We start from the raw sequence: 22,346 nt of genomic DNA on the forward strand, positions 1-22,346 counted from the left end.
AGTTTTTTTTTGTTGCAAAAAACCCTAAAAACTAAATCCTGCTCTTTTCAGAAACATAACTAACTTAGGCCTATTATTAAAATGTTTAATAGCTTGCAAATAGTTTTTGAATTTCAATACAGACCATCTAAATTGCACAGTATTGAAGTGGTGGTAATTTGTTTCAGTAATATTATTTTTATTGAATATTTAGTTACTTTAAGTTTATTTACAGGGGCAATGCACATTAATAAACATAACTGTAAATGTGCCAGAATTAGCCCAAAGGGCAATTTTTCATCTGTAGACCCTTGACAGAATGTTAAAAGGTCACCCTAAAAATTTTCAAATGTTAATTTTCCTAAAGTTCTCACTTGTAGAGGTCAATACTTGATAAGATTTAGGGGTGAAAATTATGGAATGATTTATCTCATCTAGCAAAAAAAAATGGTCCTCTTTAATATGTGATAAACGAAGAATAAAAGATCATTTAAATGCTGCTTTGTAATAATTTATCTTATATTTCACGTAGGCTACCATAGATGGTTTATTTCGAGTATATTCAGTTTTTTTTTCTTTCTTTTTTTTTCTTCGATATATGTTGTAATTAATTTGTATCTATATATTTGTTATTGTAATCTAGCTTTAGTTTCATGAGTTTATTTCAAGTTCAAGTTCAAGTTCAAGTTGAGCTTTATTGTCATTCTGCTACATGTGTTGAAGATATCTGTTAGGACATCTGTCAGCTGTGCAGCACAGTCTCTCAGAACACGGCCAGGTATGTTGTCAGGACCCGCAGCCTTGCGTGAGTTAATCCTAGATAGGGTCTTCCTTACGTCGACTGGAGACAGACAGAGCGCCCCGGTCGTTGGGAGGTGTGGGCAGTTTTTGTGCAGGTGTGTCATTCTGCATTTCAAACCGTGAATAAATTTGTTTTTCATTGTTTAGGTGGAGGCTCTAAATAAGCCCTTTGGGTTTTCTGCCTCTCCCTGCACAGTATATGGATTGTATTATATATTTTTTGTTTGTTTGTTTATCGTGTTTTTATTGTATATATTCTACTACTAAGAACAATATAAAATATACAATATAAAACGCACTAAGGATTATTGAGCTGCTGGGTTCATGAATATTAATCAGGTATTAATCAGAGTTCACAGAAATTGAACTGTTTGGTGACTCGATCGGCGCAGAATTCCCTTCATTCCCCAAAGGTCCTGTAATGTACGAGCTCGTCTGGAAGTCCGTGTCACTCTCGCTCGCCGCACGGGAAGCCAGGCCTGCCTCAGACGCCAACAACCCCGCATGAACACGCCAACTCCGGCCATGGAAACACCCGGCAACTCGGCCTCCCCGCACCAACACCGCCACCAGCATCCAGCGAGACAGAGCGAGGGAGGTTAGTGTGTTGAGCATAGCCAGTCAGTAACATACCGCCACCAAAAGTGCGTACCTGTAGGATAGCTGGATTACATGGAATCCACTGGGCCGGTGTAACGCCGGTCCATGATGGTAGCGCCCAGCCGTAAAAAAAGTAAAAAATTATTTTTTCTTTCATCTCAGATGTTATTCTCTGATCAATTGCAAAAATATATATATTTGAGTAATTTTATATGATTTTTTATATTTATTTTCTTTAGATTTTATTTCTTATATTTGTTTTGTTTTTCTGATCAACTGCAAAGAAAAAAAAAACATTCTAAAGTTTCAGTAATAATATACTTTCTTAAATAATTCTTTCATCTCAAATGTTTTTCTCTGATTAACTGCAAAAATATTTTTGAGTATTTGAAAATATTATTTTTATATTTATGTTTTTTAAATAAAATATATTCTTTTTCTGATCAATTGCGAAGAGGAAAAAGAAAGATTTTAAAATATTTGAAAAGATGTTTGATACTTCACATTAGGATTCAGCTGCTTAAACCAATATGAGCATAATTACAAGTTGGCAAAGTTGGCAACATCTAAAAATAAACAAAAATACCTGTTATTTATATAAATTTGTAGAAAAAGGCATTAGCAAATGTATTTTACCTAATATAGGAATCTTCATAAATTTTAGGAATGTAACTATTGTTTTATTACAACAATAAAATCCTTACATAAATATAAATAACTTCAAGTTGAAGTTGCTGAATGTCCAGCACTCTCTCCACCTTCAATACCACGACTGAGGTGAGACCCTTGAGCAAGGCACCAAACCCCCAACTGCTTTTTTATTTATGCGCCGCTGTGGCATAAATGGCTGCCCACTGCTCCGGGGCTGTGTTCACTGTGTGTGTGTGTGTGTGTGTGTGTGTGTTCACTACTGTGTGTGCACTTGGATGGGTTAGTTGCAGAGCACAAATTCTGAGCATGGGTCACCATACATGGCCACATGTCACGTCCTTTCCTTTCCTTTCATACAATAAACTGAATAATTTCACTGCTGGTTATACGCTGTATAACTGTGTATGTGACAAATAAAGAAATCATGAATCTCTCTTGAATCTGAAAACGCATGTATTGTTATAGACATCCTTTAGGTGACGCTATAGATACAACAACAGGCTCGGGTGAAATATGAAAAAGTTTATTTTGCAGAGCAAGACACCATTTCTATTGCACTTTGATACAGTGGTGGCACACGTAAAATTTCACTTTTTTACCTGAGTGTTTAGTGCATTCACCTGAGTTTGTTTTTATCGCACACATAGAAAATAGTTCAAAACTATAGAAAAATATTAATTTTTCTCTCATCATAACTTACATGATGCTCTTTAACACTAAGGGAAAATAAATAATAACCACAGTGCTCAGAGGTTTTAAAAAAAAATAAAAATAAAAGTTTCCATTTTGCCTGCAAGCGATATGGCTTTCATTCATTTTGATGATCGTATCCCCTTCAGGATACCAATTTAAGCTCTTGCAGGGAAGCCCTCTGGTTCCTCATTGATTTCCGCCGCGTTTGCCACTAGAAAAGACAATAACCACATAAAACTTCCTTAAAATACAGCCATATGTTTTTCTTGCACTGATTAGCATTCATAATATTCATATATCTTTAGCATATCTGTGTTGTTAGCCACTAGAGAGGACTTTACCTTGTCCCTGAGGTCTTAGAGTTCATCACCCATTGTAAATACTCCTTGGCAGCGATGCTGTCCAAGACCTTGTTGACGTCACTGGTAAAACTGCCGTCTACATGCCTCCTGCGCTGCAAATTTGCGCCTCTGTTGTCTGCAGCACTGCGCATATGCGATAAACATCTTGTTAGCTTGTGTACATGACACTTTTTCAAAGTTTAAACTCATTTTAGAAGCAGTTAGCAGGCTTTCATCAAGTTTAGCTTGTAGCATGTAGCCTGTAAGATTGTGAGAAAGTTTGTAGTAGCTGTTAGTTTGTGACGTTTGGTTATAATTAGCATCTTTGCTGGATTTTGAAGTATTTGTTTGATTAGCACAGAAACAGAAGACATTAGCAGAGAAAGATAACCAGAAGCACACAGCCTGGTTTCAGCGCTATTTATTAGCATTAGCATTTGGCAGTGAGGTTGGACAGGGTGCGTTAGAAAAGAGACAGATTTTGGGCAGGAGAAAGCGTGGTGAAGCAGTCAGTTTTCTCTCTCGCACACTCGCTCTTTTTCTTTATTTCCATCTCTTTCACACTCTATAAGGCACTGAAGGTGGGACTAGAAGCGCAGAGGCCTACTCTTGCTTGGGCTGTCCGGATTTTAGCCAGGCCACAAAGTTCTGGGCCGCCTGGTCCTGCAGGTAGGAGCTGACGTCGCTGGTGTAGGTTCCCTCAGCGTGACGTTTGGCCGATTCACTGGAGGAATAAAGAGAGTTTATGTGAGAAATAATTCAAGTAATGTGTGAATTTGAGCTACTATTACCTCTGTTAGCGTTAGGGCTTTAAATAAAATACAATATACTCTTTATAATATATGTAGTATTTTACACTATACTATAAAATTATATATATATATATATATATATATATATATATATATATATATATATATATATATATATATATTCTGTAAGTGTTAGTCCTTCAAATAAAATGATAATTGTATTATTGATTATTATATAATGAATGATATTAATGATATATACATATTTATAAATATCATAATAAATATGAAATATTATAATGTGTAAATTGTATTTTTTATACAAAACAATTCTAAAATTAAAATAATAAAATGCAATATAATATTCATAATTATTGTATTATTTACATAATTATCGCATTATATTGTTTAATTTTTATAATATTATAAATAAAATATTATAAAACAATCTATGATTTACATAAGATATGATTTACATATTTTACTGTATTTAAGGTTTTATATACAATATATTCATATATATATATATATATTCATATATATATATATATATATATATATATATATATATATATATATATATATATGTATATGTATGTGTACTATACATTGTATATTGTTTTAATATTTTACTTATATATTATTTTTATATTATATATAAATAGATACATAGAAATACAATATACATTATATAAGACTATACTACACAGACTATTTTATATATTTCTATTTATTGTATATATTTATTGTCAGTATATTATATAAATTAATTAGATAAATGTGATAACATGTTCTGTAACATTTTAACATCCTTATGCTAAATATTTTCATATATATATATATATATATATATATATATATATATATATATATATATATATAAAGTATATACAGAATATGTTATACATTTTGTTTGTTTTATTCTTATTTAATTTGATACACTCTGCTCAAAAACTGAGGATGTTTTATGATTTGATTTGTAAATATGTCTATTTTTGTCTTTTTCACCAAATGTTGGATAATTTTTTACATTTTTGAACAATTCTGTACATAACCTCACACTGTAATGGTACATACCCGTTTCTCTTCGAGTTCATGAGCCACTGAACAAAGTCTTGCGCTCTCCTGGTCTCCAAGTATTTGCTGTAGTCGTTGGAGAAAGTTCCCTCAGAATGTCTCTTCGCGGTCGTGAATCCCTGACCCCTCGCCAGAAGACCTTCTACTGTCTCTGTGCTGCACGACGAGATGATATACGAGTGTTACATTACGTAAACTGACCAAAATGATGCCCACATTTCCAAATAAAGTCCTCAAAAAGCTAGGAAATTATCTTCAAATTAGTAAATTATTGCTTAGAAACACACATAAAAGGCCATTTCTCCAACCTTGTGTTGTCGTCTTGCAGTGGGACGCAGATGCTGTTTTGAACAAAGAGGAACAGAAGAAGACCAGCAAGATATTGGACGCCTTTCATTTTGAGAGCTTCTTTCAGTTCTGAATGCACACGTTCTGTAAAAAGGAGAGAAAAACACTTTTGAAACCAACCAAACATCTACAAGCCTTTGGGTCTCTCACAGAGGTCCTTCAACTTACCAATGGATGGAAGAGTTGAGTGTGTTTGGATCTTCTCCTCACTCTTCTCCTGCTGGTTTCGTGGCATCTTTTCAATGGTCTGGGTCTTATATAGTCGGTCCAGGTGGGCCGTCCCATCTCGGCAGCTCACACACACACGTACATGGGCGTTCAGATCCATTAGTGTCAGTCCATTACCCGCTCTGGATGAAACCGCTCGTGTTTGCTTAAAGAGAGAGATGTGCCAAAGTACCTCCAGATAAGAGCCGTCCTGGAGGTGTGAGACAGCAGGATGGAGGCTTTCGCAAATAAACCCAGAGAAAAATAACGCGCCAAGTGCTACTGTAGGCGAAAATCAAGAGAGGAGACGGATACTCTTTCCATGAGAACGTGACAAACGGACTTTTCATGTGTTTTTTAGTTTTAGTATACATGATTTTTGTGTCCAACCCAGGATGCTTTGCAATTAACAAAAATCATTTTAATGCAATATTAATATGTCAATGACAACTTTATGTAAACAAAAGTGTTGGACAAAGTTCACAGAATGCATAGAATTTGATTACTAGCAAATCAAATCTTCATATATTTGTTGTTTTTAATAAACAACAATTAGTGCAATTAGTTGTGCATTAATTACAAACTTAAACTGAAACTTCAAATTAAAATATATAAAAATGCTATTAATAAATTAGTTTTTTAATAAAATCACAGTAAACAGTAAACTCACTACTTTAACTACAAAAAAACAAATAATGATTTTAATTTTTTTCAAAGACAAGAGGATTGGCTTGTAAGAATGAATAATTTTTTTAATTATTTCATACTATTTGAACTTGAAAAAATTGTTATTTAATATGTTTAAAGTGTAAATAAGTCAAACAATTGAACACATTTTTGTTGAATTTTATTACATATTGAAATATATCTCTGCTATATCATACAAATTATGGCTTATATTTGAAAAGTAATGGCACATAAAATAAATATTTTCTTAAAAGATTATTTGACACTCAACAAAGCTTGATAAAAAATTATTATAGTGTGACAATATTGTAATGCATTATTTTATATTTAATATATTTGATAATTAAAATATTAAATTAACATTAATATTCCTTTTATTTTTGTACTATACATGAAAATGTACAGCTGGCAATGAACTTGATATGGAAAATGCACCATATTGCTCTCCCCAGCTTAAAAGGTAATTAATAATGATAATAAATAATAATAATAAAATCTGAGCGTATTCAATTCAAATACCTTTTTTATTTTATTTTGTATGTATTTTTTTTTTTTACTTTGTTTTCTTTAGCCAGCTCATCAAGCTTTATGTTTATCCAGTAAGTATTTCTGTTGTTGTTTTTTTTCGGTGTACTAAGGATTCATGACTCTTGTACTAAAGTTGTTCAGACTGTACATTTGAAACTGATAAACGTGACTAAAAGGAGTCCATTATTGCATCACAGTACAGTAGCTACAGGGTTCTTGTGGATTCAGGGGCTGCTGATGGGGAGTCACACACTCCTGACGTGTTTAAGTGCGTGAAGTGGTCTGGAAGTAAGGTTGATTCAGTGCTGTGGCTTCTGGGTGGGCTTATTTGATCCGATGGAAAGTTTCACAAGTTCAAGCAAAGCAGTTTTTCAGAAAGTGACTCATGTGAGTGTAGACGTGCTGATTGGCCGAGCCGCCGAGACCGTGGTCTTCATCAGTGTACCACTTACAGAGAGACAGAACAGGTCATGAGTGAAAAACACTTCAAATATTTGTGATATATATATATATATATATATATATATATATATATATACATACACAATTTTATTTTTTAATGTATGTATATTTCTATATTTTTATCAATTAATATAAAATAATATATAATATGATTATATTTTGATTACTATATTCATTATATATTATAATTCATTAGAATAACTTTGCATGAATAAAATGCAATTCTGCTGCTTTCTTACCATTGCATCAAAGTCCACTTGTTCATCCACGAGCGCTTTAGAGATCTGAGCAGCTTGTTGGAAGTGAACATTATCTGAAAACACCATGAAAAAAAGATGTGATGAGTTTTCACTTTAATGTAATGTAATTTGAGTTATTTTAAAGATATTTACATGTTTAGGAAATTTAAATAAAATAGTACAAATATTTCTTTATTGATCTAAAACTCAAAAGTAACAAGGAAATATTTCTGTAATTTTCAGGAAATATTCAGAATAATTTTGAACAAATACATTTTCATGATATTTACATTAACAGAAAATTTAAATAATATATAAGAGCTGAATATAAAAATTTCAGTGAATTGCATTCATGTATTTTTTAAATAATTTAATTAAAATGAACAAAATCTTTTTTTCAACAAAAATGACACAAAAGAAAAACATTAAGAACGCAGCTCATTTTTATTCGATATTTTAATATCAATTTATTTTCATTTACTCAAGTTTGCTCAATTTCAGAGACAGGACGAGAGACGGAGATAGAGAGAGACGGGTGGTATCTCACCGTCAGCAGTGCCGTGCACCAGGAGGTACTGGACCGATTTAAAGTTTCTGGCTCTTCCCGTCACTGTGGAATTCTGCAAGAATCATAACATCCCATAAACCCTGAGTGACGCAGCGCTTGTGCTTTCCTCTCGTGAGTTATATTAGGACTGACTCACGCTTCTCTGTGACGTCACCATGAGGAAACCAATGAGTTTAACAAAAAAAAATAAAAAAATCAGAATTTCCAAGCGCAACTTACATCATAAAAGGCCTGGTTCTCCGCTGGCGTCAACATGTACCTCTCAGTATAAACAGAGTCTGGAGGAAATTACAGAACAACAGTCTTGTCACATGACAGGAATGAACTTCAAAGAGGGGAAAATGAAATATAAAACCAGAATCAGTGCTACGGATTACATAATCAGATTCCAAAAATGAAAGAGCAGGTCATCTGTTTTTTTTGTTTTGTTGTTGGAGTCCCCTATAACAGGTTTAAATTTTATTATTGTAATTTTCTCAGAATATACATTTAATGATTTCGAAACGATTCGTTCGAAGCAGTTCTGAGTTTAAAGTCTGTAAACCCCTCAATTCCATAAACCTACTATGCTCTGATTGGTCAGGCGGCAAAGCCTGTTGTGATTGGCACAGAGAGGAGTACTTGAACAAGTTAGCGAGCGCTACCATTGACAAAGCATGCACCTTTGAGCAAAACAATAATATAGTGCTCCAATCCGTTCTTAAAATAATGACATAAAAACATTTTGTTTAACACTTATGAAAGCGAATCATGCCCACAGCTAAAGTTTAGCTGCTAAACTGTAAACACTTAACAAAACAATAATGGTGGATACTTTAGCCGAGTGCTAACGTGACTAACTGATAAAACAATACAGTTTGTAAACCAAAATATGTCTACATTCTTTATTATTAAACGAAGTAATTAGAACCACGACTGTCTACATTAATCGACACAGTTTTAGGAAATAGTGGGTTCACAGCGAATTCTAAGAATTATTTCTTAAAGGCCTTTTATTTCTTATCTTATAAGGTTTGGGGGCTGGGTTGGGGTCCCCCTCGGTAGAAATCGTGGAAGTGTTTGTGGGCAGGTCAGTGTTTTCGTATTACGTAGGCAGGTGGGATTATGCAAATGTATTACCTAGTGGCGTAGACCAGTAACAGGCAGAAGATTCGAAAATATGGCAACTCGTTAAGGCGGTTCTGAGTCGACTCTTTCCTTTATCATTCAATTTTTTGATTAACAACTTTGCAGACTGTTTACATTGAAGGATAGCTACGTTACAAACTGCAAAACATATTTTTCGAAAACCCATATGACCCGCTCTTCAAGCAGTACTTGTAATTAGATTAGATTACATTTGAAAATTACGTTTTTATGGATTACATGATTACGTATTCGTTCAATTGCATTAACCCTCTGGTGCTGTTAATATGATGTTCTGTTTTTAATTTTTAAAAATCACAGCTTCATCTGTTACTTTTTATAGCATTTTAATATTTTGTGTAACAAAATGCTTTCTCTGTGTTCAGGTTTGACTGTAGTAATAATAATAATAAAAACTGACGCTTTAAATCAACATTTCAAACCAAAACAAAAATCTAAACCTTTACAAAAAGTTGTCTTTGAAAATGTCTAAATATATATCCAAACCCACAATTTAATTAAAAATAAGCATTTATGTCTAAAAGCAATTAGAGAATTAATAGGACTTTTACATAGAGCTATATGGGAATCTATGGGCTAAACCATGGCATTGCAGATGTTTTTCTTATTTTACTCCCACCAGATGGCACTAGTCTGGCTTCAAAAATTGGATTTTGAAGGCTTTGGCTCTATTTTAACATGAAATGCTGCCATAATTGAAAAGTAATAAAAAATATTTGATTTTTTTTTTTATTATTATTTTCAATGGGAAAAATTGATCATAATTATTGCATAAATATTAATTAGTACCATGAAATTCTATCAAAAAAAAATATATATTATTAAACAAAAATGTGTTACATTGATTTTACTGGAGGGAAAAAAAGTTAAATTTTAGGTGTCTGGTCACTTTTGACCGTGAAGATCACAAGTGTGACTCCCAAATAAGGAGCACCAGAGGGTTACATTTTTCAGAATTTATTGATTTCATAATATTGATAACAGAATGAAATACATTTTCTTTGTTTTAATCAGTATGATAGACAATAATCACATTCAAGTCTATGTGACAAACGAGCTAAGCCAAAAGTAATCTAAAAGGAATTAAAAAATAGTCAGACTATATTACCTAATATCTGTATTCCAGATTATGTTACTAACTATAGTTTTCATCATGTAATTTGTAATCAATAATGGATCACAATTATACATATACATACCATAATACTCCCATTTAGAGACTGGAGCGACGGCCATTCCGCATTTAAAAACTCCACTTCCGGCTCCCAGAACCATTGAAGTGACGTAACCGCCGTAAGACTGCATCACAAACTCACAGTTACTTATACAGTGGCCCACAAAATTGTATTTGGACATAAAATGCATAAATATCTTTGCACCAAATAACAAAATATAAAAGTCATTGTCAATATTGTAAATACAGATAAAACATAAACATAGACAACTCTCAAAATGAAGTTTGTCAGATTCATGATATCAGAACAAAGATTTCTGGTAATTAAACTTACCCAGCCCCAGATGGCAACCCTGTTTTTATCTATAAAGCCCATGTCAATAAAATGTCTAAAAATGAAGAAAAATTATAGAATTGTCATTTCTAATAAATAAAATGCAAATGTCAATTGCATACTATGTAACATGATTAAACCAATTGTTATAGTTAAATTATGAGTGAATTATTGCTAGAATACTGCACTTCACTACAATTTCTTAGTGTAGGTGGTTTCTAGGGTCTTTGAGGTGGTTGCTAGGGCATTGCTAAGTTGCTAGATGATGTCCAGGGTGTTCTGAGTGGTTGCTAACCATTGCTAGGTTGACCGGATGTCACTAGATGGTTTCCAGAGTGTTGGGAGTTGATGCTAGGGCATTGGCAAGTTGCTAGGGTATCGCTGTGTTCTTAATCATTGCTAAGTGGTTTCTGAACCACTAGGTGATTGCTAGAGTATTTCTAAGTGGTTTCCAAGGTGTATAGGGTGATTTGGGTGATCTTTAGGGGTGTTGCTAGTATTCTGAATGGTTTCTAGGATGTTTCTAAGTGGTTTCCAGGGGATTCTAGATGGTCACTAGGGCTAGTATGACTATTATGTTGCTAAGTGGTTTTATATTGTAGGTGGTTGCTAGGTCATTGCTAGGATGATTTAGGTGGTCAATCGAGCGTTGCTACAGACTGTAGCTTCCAGGGTGTTCTGGGAGGTTGCTAGGTCGTTGCTAGGGTGATTTAGGTGGTCACTAGAGCATTGCTACAGATTGTAGCTTCTAGAGCATTCTGGCTGGTTGCTAGGTCGTTGCTAAGGTGATTTCAGTGGTCACTAGAGCATTGTTAAGTGGAATCTAGACTGTTCTGGGTTGTTAAGGATTTTAGTGGTTGCTAAGGCGTTGCTTTGTGAGTTGCCAGGGTGTTTTGGGTGGTTGTTAGGGTGTTGCTAGGTAGTTTTCATTGTATTCTGGGTGGTTGCCTACTGGATCAAGTCAACAGAGTTTAGATATGGATCCTTTATTGTCTATGAGATTTTTTTCACCATTTTAACATCCAACATTTGAAAAATTGTTAGTCTGATTGCTTAGTAAAGTAACAGCTCACCTCTCCTCAACAAAATACATGTTTTGAGGAATTATTCATGTCTGCAGCACAAAAATATCAATAAATATTCACTTTAGAGCAGTGTGGACACATATTTGTACCTAACGGCTGTTATCTGATCCTCAACTTCGTAAGTGCCAAGTCGTTTGTAGAGGGCATGCATGATTTTGTCTCCTTGGTAACCACTTCCTCTCCCATCAAAGCTGGCCACAATCACTTTCTCTGTGCTGGCCAGGTATGTGGACCATCCCACCTTGAACCGGAAATCTGACTTCTGACTGCAGGGGCCCGCATATCTACAGGATATTAAAGAATCAAGATTGTAGTGGCCATCAAACCCAGATCAGAGCTCAAAATCAGACCACAAAATGTGTAGCTAGCTTACACGTCAATAAGCAGAGGATATTTTTTTGATTTGTCGAACTTGGGAGGCAGAATCATCTGGTACCAGAGGTCTGAGGGAAAAAATCCCACACAAGATTAAGATTTAAAACAAACACATTTTCTAGGTTATTTGATCTGATTCTCTGCTCTCCTGCAGAGTCAGCCTTACCAAACTCTCCGATCTTCAGCGTGCCATGTGTAACTGACGGCATTGCGATATCCTGCAGAGTATTTTCCAAATCCTTGTTGTCTTCAAGAATTCTCACCTCTAAAAAACATTTTGAGAAATTCAGTAAGTTAGTACCAGGAATATAACTGATACTGAACTGAACTGCTCTGATTTTGAAAAGTACGCTATTTAATAATTAAATAGTTAATCATAATTAACACATTTAAACTCATTGTAATACATGAATACAGAGAAACTCACTCTGATATGCACTCTCAAAGGGACAGTGCATCAGGAAATAGTGCTCTTAAAGGTTTAAATTTGTAATCGTCAGACCAAAATGGTATTTAGTTTGCCATTAATTATGTAGAAATCTTATAGAATTCTGAAGGAAATGAGAGTGTGTGTATGTATATATATATATTATATTCTATAAAAATAATACTATATTCTAAAAACTATTATTTATATAATTATATAAAATAGCTTTTAGAATATAGTACTATTTTATAGAATATAAACTTTGTATCAATTATATTACAATTACTCCAACAAATTTAAAGTTTCTACATACATGTATTCCGATATATATTGTATACTTTTACTGTATAATACATACATACATATGATTTTAATATTATAATTCTATTACTTATAAGCACTTTCTAAGCTTATATTTAGCACAACACAACAAAATCTCTTCAACACAATGGAAACAACAATTAAAACACAATTAAATTAGCACAACACAACACAACAGAAACAAGTCCCAACACAACTAAATTAGTCCTATGCATTGTGTTGTGCACTACTGGGCCACTGTATATGTTACTTATATTACAAAATAACAAAAGAAAATTTACATTAAAAAAAATAATAAAAATAAAAAAGTGAATGAATAAATAGTTTTTTATTTTATTTTTGTAGAGGACATGGGAAGTGGTGGGGATGTACTCAAAAATGTTCATTAAATGGGATTTGAACACATTTATGCTAACTGCTAATGGCAGCGGTTTTAATGAATTTAATGCTTAGCTGTACCTGTTCCATCTCTGCTGTTTCTCAGTGTGTGCAGAGGCAGTCCAGGCCCTTCAGAAACAAACAAATAAAAGATGTTGGGTACATTTAATTGACTTTTTGTGTGCTTTATGTACTTTGCATATAAAGAAGTTCTATAAAAATTAATATACATGACGTACCAGAACAGCTCATGAGGTAGTAGGTTCCTTTAGTGCTAAACAGGGCAGAATTATATTTGCACCGGTCCGCATTGAGGGTACAGGTCAGACACTCACGCTCCAAATGAACATCACCATTTATGGTGATTCTGCCGAAAAAAACCCAAACACAATTTATTACATTTTTCAACTATGAAAACATCTGATTGATTTCAGCTTGCGACACTCACTTGTAAACGTTCCTTTGGCCCGGACTTGCATTGTGTTCATTACTCACATAGTATCTGTCACAAACAGATAAAAAAAGTTGAGGAAAGTATCTCGGACACTTCTGTGACAGAAGTTTCTAGCAAATGAACTTACACAGCATCGTTTGTGACCTTAAGGATGCTAGTGACCTCCCAATTTCCTGTTGTCAGGAACAACTTTACTGTCTAGGAAACAATATCGAACAATATGAAAAACTATGCAGAACACATGCAACGCTGTGTTTCTACTTCGATTTGAAGTTTATATTAGCTGAATGCAAAAATAAAATAGGTTACTAAAAATGGCTCAATTTGTCATTTTATCCTAAAAAATTTATACATATACAAAAAACAAATGCTAAGATCTAAACATTTAATAAATAAAATAAAAAATATTATAAGTGTAAATATTGAATACATATACACATACCAATGCAATAACTAAAACTTAAATAGGAGTTTAAATATACATTTTAAATAGTTCAAAATGATATTAAATCATGTTTTTATAGTTTGTAAACTCACTGGACTGAAATAAACAAGATGCTTAAATTGCTTCTCATCACTCATAATGTAATAACAACTGCTGCCGTCCGGCCGAAAGACAGGTTCATCAGGAGAAAACTATGAAAACAGGGACATATTAGCTTGACTCAACATTGCATTAAACATCAATTGATAATTTCATCATAAAATAATGCATACCCGGCCAACCCAGCCCGTGCTGCTTGTGATAACCTGGCTCTGTTAAAAAAAAGCATATGAGAAAAAAGAATTGTGATTGGATGAAGATTGTGCTTCAGTCGATTCAGTGATTCAACAAAAGTCCAAGAAGTTAGATGTACCAGTGAACTTTCGGTCCAAGTGTTGCCGCTGAAGTCATACGTCTTCAAAGCGACATAGTTCTGCGTTCTCTTCTGCCACTGCACTGCAATTCGCTCATCTGACGCCCATGTAACAGTGCTCAGGTAGTGCTCTCTGTGATAAAACACATCGATTTAGGTCAAATTACTGAAGAACACATGCGAACACCAAAACTCCTTACCCTGCACCAACATCACTGGGAACCAGGACTTCTTCGGTCGTGGTTGTGTTTGTGTCAAAGACAAAGAGTTTCACAGTTGGGTTTGGGGTTCCGGCCTTGGAAACAAGCGAATGGGAGCATTAAAATGTGTGTTATAAATAAGTCACCCAAAAATGAAAATGTGCTGAAAATTTACTCACCCTCAGGCCATCCAAGATGAGTTAATTTCTTCATGGAAACATATTTGGAGAAATTTAGCATTACATCACTTGCTCACCAGTGGATCCTCTGCAGTGAATGGGTGCCGTCAGAATGAGAGTCCAAACAGCTGATAAAAACATCCACAACAATAGGGCTGTGCAAATAATCGAATGCAATGATCATGCGCATCTAGTCAGTAAAGCCGGTTCTGTGATTAGTAGTTAATCTCCTTCACGTGCTTTCAGATGGAGCGGCATTTAATTCAGAGCCTTAGTTCACTGATAAGCTATGCAATATCACGTTCATTATCGCAGATGAATCGCATTCAATTACGAACGCGATATTGCGTAGCTTGTCAGCGATCTACGGCTCTGTGTATTAAATGCCGCTCCATCTGAAAGCATGTGAAGGAGATCAACTACTAATCACAGAACCGGCTTTACTGACAAGATGCACATGATCATCGCATTCAATTATTTGCACAGCCCTAATCAACAAGTAATCCACAAGACTCCAGTCCATCAATTACCCTCTTGTCAAGCAAAAATATTTGTATTTGTGAAAAATTTATTTTTTCTAACTTCAAACTGTTTCCAGCTAAATTACGAGTCCTCTATCGGTAATGCTGCTTTCTTCAGTGGAAAATGTCGTGAATCAGGAGAGAAATATGCACAGATCATTCACCGTTTACAGTCCAAAACAATTCTAAACAAATATCTTTGATGTTAGAGGACAACAGGAGATGGGCTTTTTCACTGCAGGAAGCATTATTATGGATTATGTACTCATATATTAGCCAGAAGCGACTGTTTAAAGTTAAAATGCCTTAATGATGGATTTGTTTCTTGCAAACACACAACTTTTAATTTCACAAGATGTGGTGGACTGGACTGGAATCACGTTGTGTTTTATCAGCAGTTTGGACTCTCATTCTGACAGCACCCATTCGTTACAGAGGATCCATTGGTGACCAAGTGATGTAATGCTAAATTACTATAAATTGATATGCTGAAGAAACAAATTAATCTACTGTACATTTTGGATGGCCTGAGGGTAAATTTTCAGCAAATTTTCAATTTTGGCAAACTATTTCTTTAACATCACACTTTGCTTTAAAAAAAAAAAATCCTTTTACCTTGGGGTATGGTATTAAGACCATTTCTGGATATTGGCCTTCTCCGTACCATGTATACTCAATGTTGTGGACTCCCGAGTCATTAAATTTGGCATACGCCACAAACCTCCCATTTGGTGACCACCACAGAGCAAAGTTGGTGGAAAACATCTCCTCTGCAGAGAAAACATGTACACAAGAACACTAGCTTTTTTGGATAGTTTTTGGTGAACTACTCCATTAAGTCTTCAAAAGGTAAAATACCTCTGTTATGAATGGATAACATCCATCAGCTTCATTAAATATCCATCTCTTACCCTCGTACACCCAGTCAGGAATGCCGTTAAGGATCAGGTTGTGGGCTCCATCAGTAGTGACCTGCCTGAATGCAGAGGTGGGAGTTTCCTTCACATAGACGTTGTTTTGCCACACAAAAGCCTGCAGGGATTTGAAAAGAATATCATTAAACATTTTTGTTGGATGGGAATATGTGTGCAAAGGGTTTGGAGTTTTGGAAGACGAGCAGTTTTGTAGCAGCTACTTTGAGGCTAGCTTGTCCTGTTACTCCCTTGACTGCTACAAGCTACTATCCAAAAGCAGCTTTAAAACACTGAAGATATTTGGTGGCGAAAAAAGCTGTCTCATTCCATGTCAACTCAACCACACATTCATCAGACATTCCTCTTTAAAAGAAAAAAAGTATCATATTTTTGCAAACTGGCCCACATTTGGTTTTTGACCACTGAAAACATACTTTTTAAAGGGGTGGTTGATTGCGATTTCACTTTTTTCATTTTAAATAGTGTGTAATGTTGCTGTTGGTGCATGAACAGTATCTGCAAAGTTGCTGCGCTGAATGTTCAACGTAAGTGGTCTTTTAAAAATCAGGAAGTTTAATGCCTACAAAAACGACTCAAATGGGACTACAACGAGATACTTCAAATGCAGAGTTCAATGCCGGATTCAACCAGAAACTATTACTAAAACATGGAGCAGTTCCAACTTTAAAACCAGAGGCAGCAGTTGTTGGGCCACAACCTGTAAGTAACAGCGTATCGAAATTCTTTGAGAGAATAATGATAAAAAAAATTTACCATTCAGAAACGTTTTGTAAGAGCCGAGGTTTGCGGAGGTTCTGCTTGACTCTCTTCATTACCGCTTTCTGGGTCTGATTCTGGCTCAAACTGATATGGCAATATTGACACCATTATTTACATTTGACCGGAGCACATGCAACTGTCGCCCGTAAAGGTAATGGGCGTGAAGTTTCCGGACAATGTGCAGTATGCAGTTTAGCCAATCACAACACACCGGCCCAACTAACCAATCTGAGCCCATTGCCTGTTTCTGAGGGAGTGGTTTCATAGAATCAGGAAGTCAACTGGTCGTTCAAATGACAGAGGAGAAAGAGGCTTACAATAAAGGTGAAATTTATGAAAAATAAGGCGTTTTTTAACAAACGAAACACAAAGACATGTTATATTGCACCCCATAAACACAATCAAGCAAAGAAAAAAGGCAGTAAACCTGATTCACCCCTTTAACAATTTACTCTTGGAGCCATATTGACATTCCAATATCTCTGGAACTGAACCATATAGGCCCTTAAAAATGAAGATGCTAAAAGGAAAGTTTGTTAAGACCCAACATCTAAAATGGCATTAAGATATCTTTAACACTTCTTGAGTTACAGGCATGCAAACTTTGGAGAAAAAAAACTTGAAATGTGCTGTTTCCCCATTTTTGAACGGTCACCATTGGCACATAATGCAAAAAAGATTGCTAAAGTGAACAGATTTTACTAACAGACCTACCAATCTATGTGTAAAAATAACATTATGATGCTGCCATCTTTCTGAAGTCATTTTTACTCCCCTGTAATTTGGCTCTGAATCTCAGATGAAAATAGCCATTTTGACCCCCCTCTACAAAATAGTGGATTACTGAGGCAATATTCATCCATGACATTTAATATTTTGGTTTTCATCACTATACATATCTGTCTTTCTCCAGAAAAAATATCAGCAAAATTTTGAGCACGGGAAGTTTTTTAAATTTGGTTGATTTAACACGGAATGACCCAGCTGCATGTTTTGTAAGAAACAAATCCATCATTAAGACATTTTTTCACTTTAAATCATTGCTTCCAGCTAAAATATGAGTCCATAATTGATAATATTGCTTTCTCCAGTGAAAAACTCATCTTGTTTGAAAAACGAGAGAAATATGCACAGATTTTTACAAGTGAAAAAAGTCCAAAACAGTTCTAAACAAATATGTTGATGGATTTTGATGTGAGAGGACAACAAGGGATGGACGTTTTCCACAAGAAAAAGCAATATTATGGATTATGAACTCGTATTTTAGCCAGCATTTTGTCATGCTACAACACTAATTGCTGGAAAAATTAGCTTGCTACTGGAAAAGCTACAGCCCTCAACATTTAATATATCTTTTGAACATATATAACGTAATAACACTAGCAAAAACCGTATTTATAAATCACAGTATTTAACAAATTATTTATTTAATGAAAGTTATTTAACAAAAAGAAGCCGTGTGCGCAAATATCTCTTTCATGCTATAGCGCTACTTGCTGGAAAAATTAGCTTGTTGTTGGAAAAGCTACACTATTTTTTTTTAAATAGCTTAGCTATTGCCACGCTATTGAAAAATGTAGTCAAGTTAGTAGCATTGCTTCTTTTAGTTAGTTACAAAGAATGGAAAAGCTACACTTTCTTTTAATTAGCTACCTCCAGTATGTAATATCTCTTATAATACATAACTACAGACTAGAAACCCCCAGTATGTATTGATATATCCCAATATTTAAAAAAAGGAAGCTGTGTGTGCAAATTGTTACGAGTTTGAGAAATTAGCATATTACCTAAAAAAGCTACATTGTTTTCAAAAACAGCTTAGCCACTGTTATACTACAAAAAATGTAATACACTTTTGTCAAACTACTGCTATTTGTTGAATTTTTATTCTATTTTATTGTTACTGTTAGCTACACCGTTTTAATTATTGTCAAAATTGTAGTAAACCCTAGTTATGTAGTTGAGCTACACTCAAAACTGTTTAAAAGCACATATTAACACACGTAGTGAACCAAGGTCCTCATAGAAAAAAAGAATAAATAATGACACGGCAAAAACAACAGCAAGGTTTTATGACGCGTACATGACATTACAACTTCTGCATGAAGTGGTGAACTGATATGATACTCACCAGTTTGTGGCCGGTTGGTGACCATGCTAGGTACTGGATTTCATTTGGGATATCTGTATTTATAAAATCCCTGAAATAAAGAGCAAGTTAGTCATCTTAAATGATTACAGAGTGATCATTAATCACAGTTATGACATAGCATAGCAGTTTGTTAGCATAAACAACTAGCTAGCTTTATAGACCGTAAAAACGCTAGTAAACAAACCTTTTTTCCAGGTCGTAAATGGAATATGATGCAGTGTAGGAGTGTCTCCATAGCTGGAGAAGAAAGTCAACATTAAACATCTGGACACCAATAGCAGATGATAAATTATTAATTACCCATCAAAGCGTTTCATTGAATACCTTAGTGTAGTTGCTCAGGAAACAGGCGTATTTTCGATCGGCAGACACCATGTAATCAAAAGCTGCCACACGGAACTGATAACATCAAAGAAAGACAACCGTTGAAAGTTCAAGGAATCGATACAAATGTGCATTTACATTTAAGCCATTTAACAGATGCTCTCATCAGACTTTTAAACAGATCTGAGCAGGGGTGGACTGGGGCCAAAAAAAAAAAGCAGATTTACATTAACTCTTATCTCATGTCTGCTGAAAACTGCATTATGTAGCCTACATTATGACGATTCGAATAACGGCATTAAAATCTGAGAAATTTGAAAAGGCCAGTAGTAGTTTGCATTCCTGAAAATTAATGTCTGTTGTTTTAACTAAACGGTTGGTAAATATTGCTGAATTGTCTCTCGTCATATTTAGCTGCTTACATCTTACCTCAGCTCGCATTCAAGTTGTGCGCAGCTCTATTTCAAACATTTTGACATTGACGAGCGCTTTTGAGCCGCTGCACTGAGCCGAAGCACGCTAAATTAAATAGAATTTTTGAATGAAGTGGGCCGTGTGGGCCATTCGTCTGGGCCGATGGAAGGATATATGTACATTTACTACTAATCCATTTTTTATATATATTACGCAAAGAGCTGGCCCACATTGTACAGCGGCCCACCGGGAAAACTCCCAGTGCTCCAGATGGCCAGTCCGCCACTGGATCTGAGAACAGAGATTTGTACGTGGCTTGATTCGAACAGACCATTTTAGAATTTCTGAAGAAACAAGAGCGGTGCTTTCTTGTGCGAAACTGGTTTTTAGTACATTGTTATGTGGTTGCTAGGGTATTCTAGGTAGTTGCTAGGCGGTTGCTTACTGCGCCAACTATAGAAAGATCCAACTTTTCACTCGTTTAATCGCATAGGGACCAATTCTGCTTATTAACATCCCTATCACTAGCATACTGGCTGTTTATTAGCACTAATAAAGCACATATGAATGTGTTATTCTGCATAAACATATTTTAGATATCTTAACCCTACCCCATGCCTAAACTTAACAACGACCTACTAACTATTAATGAGCAGCAACTTAAGAGTTTATTGAGACAAAGCCATCGTTAATAGTTAGTTAATGGTGAGAATTGGTCCCCAAACTAACAAAAGTCTCTTAGATGCGTCAAGGTTCACACACGTCCAGTATGTGACATTTCAAAACACCACTTCCTATTCAGAAAAAGGAAGATGAGGCAAACACTCTTACAAATATCTGTTGATTCATGAATTCACTTCCATTTCCAGTGTTTGCGTTGATCAGATGCAGTGAACCTTCTCCTGTCTTGTGAAGATATTCATCATCTGCAAGAAAAATAGTGCATAAAGGTAGAAAATGATTTCATTATAAAACATGCCAATATCCACTAACAAAAGTTTACTTATGAAAATATCATGATATTATCATGTTTTTGGACTTGGTACTATATGTAAATACCACAGAACATGAATATGCACTTAAAAATACCATGGTAGAACCATATAAAATGGTACATTTCAAAGTACCATAGTGTTTCTATTTAATACCATTATTGTACTATAGTACAGCCACAGCATACTTTCTATTTGGGTATATTATTTATTTGTAGGGGTTACTTATTTCAGAGTACCTGAAACCCATCGCATGTTGTATGACTTGGTTCTTGCAGTTCCACTGAAGTAATCTTCTAAAGTAAAAGTCCTCTGGGATTCAGTTTTATCCTCTGATAGATAGATAGATAGATAGATAGATAGATAGATAGATAGATAGATAGATAGATAGATAGATAGATAGATAGATAGATAGATAGATAGATAGATAGATAGACTTATAAATCCGTAAAGTTTACCATGAATCCTATTGATTTGATTAAACATTAAACGTATGCACACAAATGCGCATGGATTGATCCATAAACAATCACTTACCGTTGAGAAAAATGGCTGTTGGAACAGCTATTAACACAACGATCACTACGATCCCAAATGCTACCAGAACCCATTTTCCAACCCCCTAAAATATATCAAGAACAACAGATAAATCAACTTTAAAATCAATAATACACGCAAAGGACGCAGCACCTTGTGATACTCTCCAACTTTTACGCACAGCTCTCTAAAGTTAAAAACATACTTTTACAAACTGTGCGCGAAATATGTGCACTATTTAGCACTTACTGACCATCTTAGAGTGAAATGCGAGGGTTTTGGTTCAGAATTCCGTTATTATCCAGCGCAATTCGGTTTCTCTGTTGCGCGCTGACGCTCCCGAGAGTCGAATAGAGCAGAAGTGTTAAATATTACCTCAACTTTGCTGGTTAAGGAAACAATAAAGTGCTGACAGATTAAAGTTCGCATTCTTTTAAAACGCGGTATCTTAGTCAGTGATACAGTCATTTCTCTTTAATGCGTGTCAAAGCCACTAATGAAGCTGAGCGCGGTGTTTTCTGCACAAAAGAAAGTTTCCTCGAGTTTGTAACGATTGCATGTTGTAAAGGAATGGATCAGTGTCCTCAAATATTCATGCAAAACAGATCATTTTTCTCTTTTCATTATCAAATGCTCTATATTTGTCCTATTACTTGAGCCATATGACGATGATTCGTCAGAAGCGTGTTACATACCAATTCGCGATTCATTCTTTTGAACCGATTCGATTTCGAGTGAAATGATTCGCAAAGCGATTGTACAAAATTCATGTAGCTATTGTTAAAATGCTGGAAATCCTTAAAGATTTTAATGACTAGTAGTCGTGTTAATATTTTAAATACTATTCCC

The 22,346-nt window shown here is 34.7% G+C and overlaps 2 protein-coding genes across 2 annotated transcripts; both read right to left on the minus strand.

Annotated features, from left to right (window-relative positions):
- Positions 1 to 2,852: 2,852 nt before the first annotated feature.
- On the minus strand, positions 2,853 to 5,463 carry LOC306867559 (uncharacterized protein). The gene is made up of 6 exons (XM_079413290.1): positions 5,411 to 5,463; positions 5,203 to 5,326; positions 4,895 to 5,050; positions 3,673 to 3,789; positions 3,066 to 3,209; positions 2,853 to 2,935 (listed from the first exon to the last, which is right to left on the minus strand). The coding sequence occupies exons 2-6, from the start codon at positions 5,289 to 5,291 to the stop codon at positions 2,911 to 2,913; spliced, it is 531 nt and encodes a 176-aa protein (XP_079269416.1). The 5' UTR covers positions 5,292 to 5,326; positions 5,411 to 5,463; the 3' UTR covers positions 2,853 to 2,910.
- A 1,242-nt stretch (positions 5,464 to 6,705) lies between these two features.
- On the minus strand, positions 6,706 to 21,215 carry LOC306867259 (dipeptidyl peptidase 4-like; the record flags this gene model as incomplete). Its single annotated transcript, XM_079412863.1, has 24 exons — positions 6,706 to 7,111; positions 7,366 to 7,439; positions 7,913 to 7,985; positions 8,153 to 8,211; positions 10,279 to 10,378; positions 10,588 to 10,642; positions 11,762 to 11,956; positions 12,046 to 12,115; positions 12,214 to 12,312; positions 13,255 to 13,302; positions 13,413 to 13,540; positions 13,622 to 13,675; positions 13,755 to 13,825; positions 14,165 to 14,263; positions 14,345 to 14,383; positions 14,485 to 14,617; positions 14,685 to 14,779; positions 16,000 to 16,154; positions 16,296 to 16,416; positions 19,210 to 19,279; positions 19,415 to 19,467; positions 19,555 to 19,629; positions 20,800 to 20,894; positions 21,200 to 21,215. 24 exons carry the CDS (start codon positions 21,213 to 21,215, stop codon positions 7,019 to 7,021), a joined length of 2,070 nt encoding a protein of 689 aa, XP_079268989.1. The 3' UTR covers positions 6,706 to 7,018.
- Between the last annotated feature and the right edge of the window lie 1,131 nt (positions 21,216 to 22,346).

Source organism: Barbus barbus, assembly GCF_936440315.1.
Source record: "Barbus barbus genome assembly, chromosome: 49".
NCBI lineage: Eukaryota > Metazoa > Chordata > Actinopteri > Cypriniformes > Cyprinidae > Barbus > Barbus barbus.

Bases quoted from the DNA above. Each gene is read 5' to 3' on its own strand.
- LOC306867559 (XM_079413290.1), bottom strand. From the start codon at position 5,291: ATGAAAGGCGTCCAATATCTTGCTGGTCTTCTTCTGTTCCTCTTTGTT. The intron at 3,210-3,672 runs GTAGGCCTCTGC...GCATATGCGCAG, and splicing joins TCCGGACAGCCCAAGCAAGA to TGCTGCAGACAACAGAGGCG. The intron at 2,936-3,065 runs GTAAAGTCCTCT...TGTCTTTTCTAG, and splicing joins TCTAAGACCTCAGGGACAAG to TGGCAAACGCGGCGGAAATC.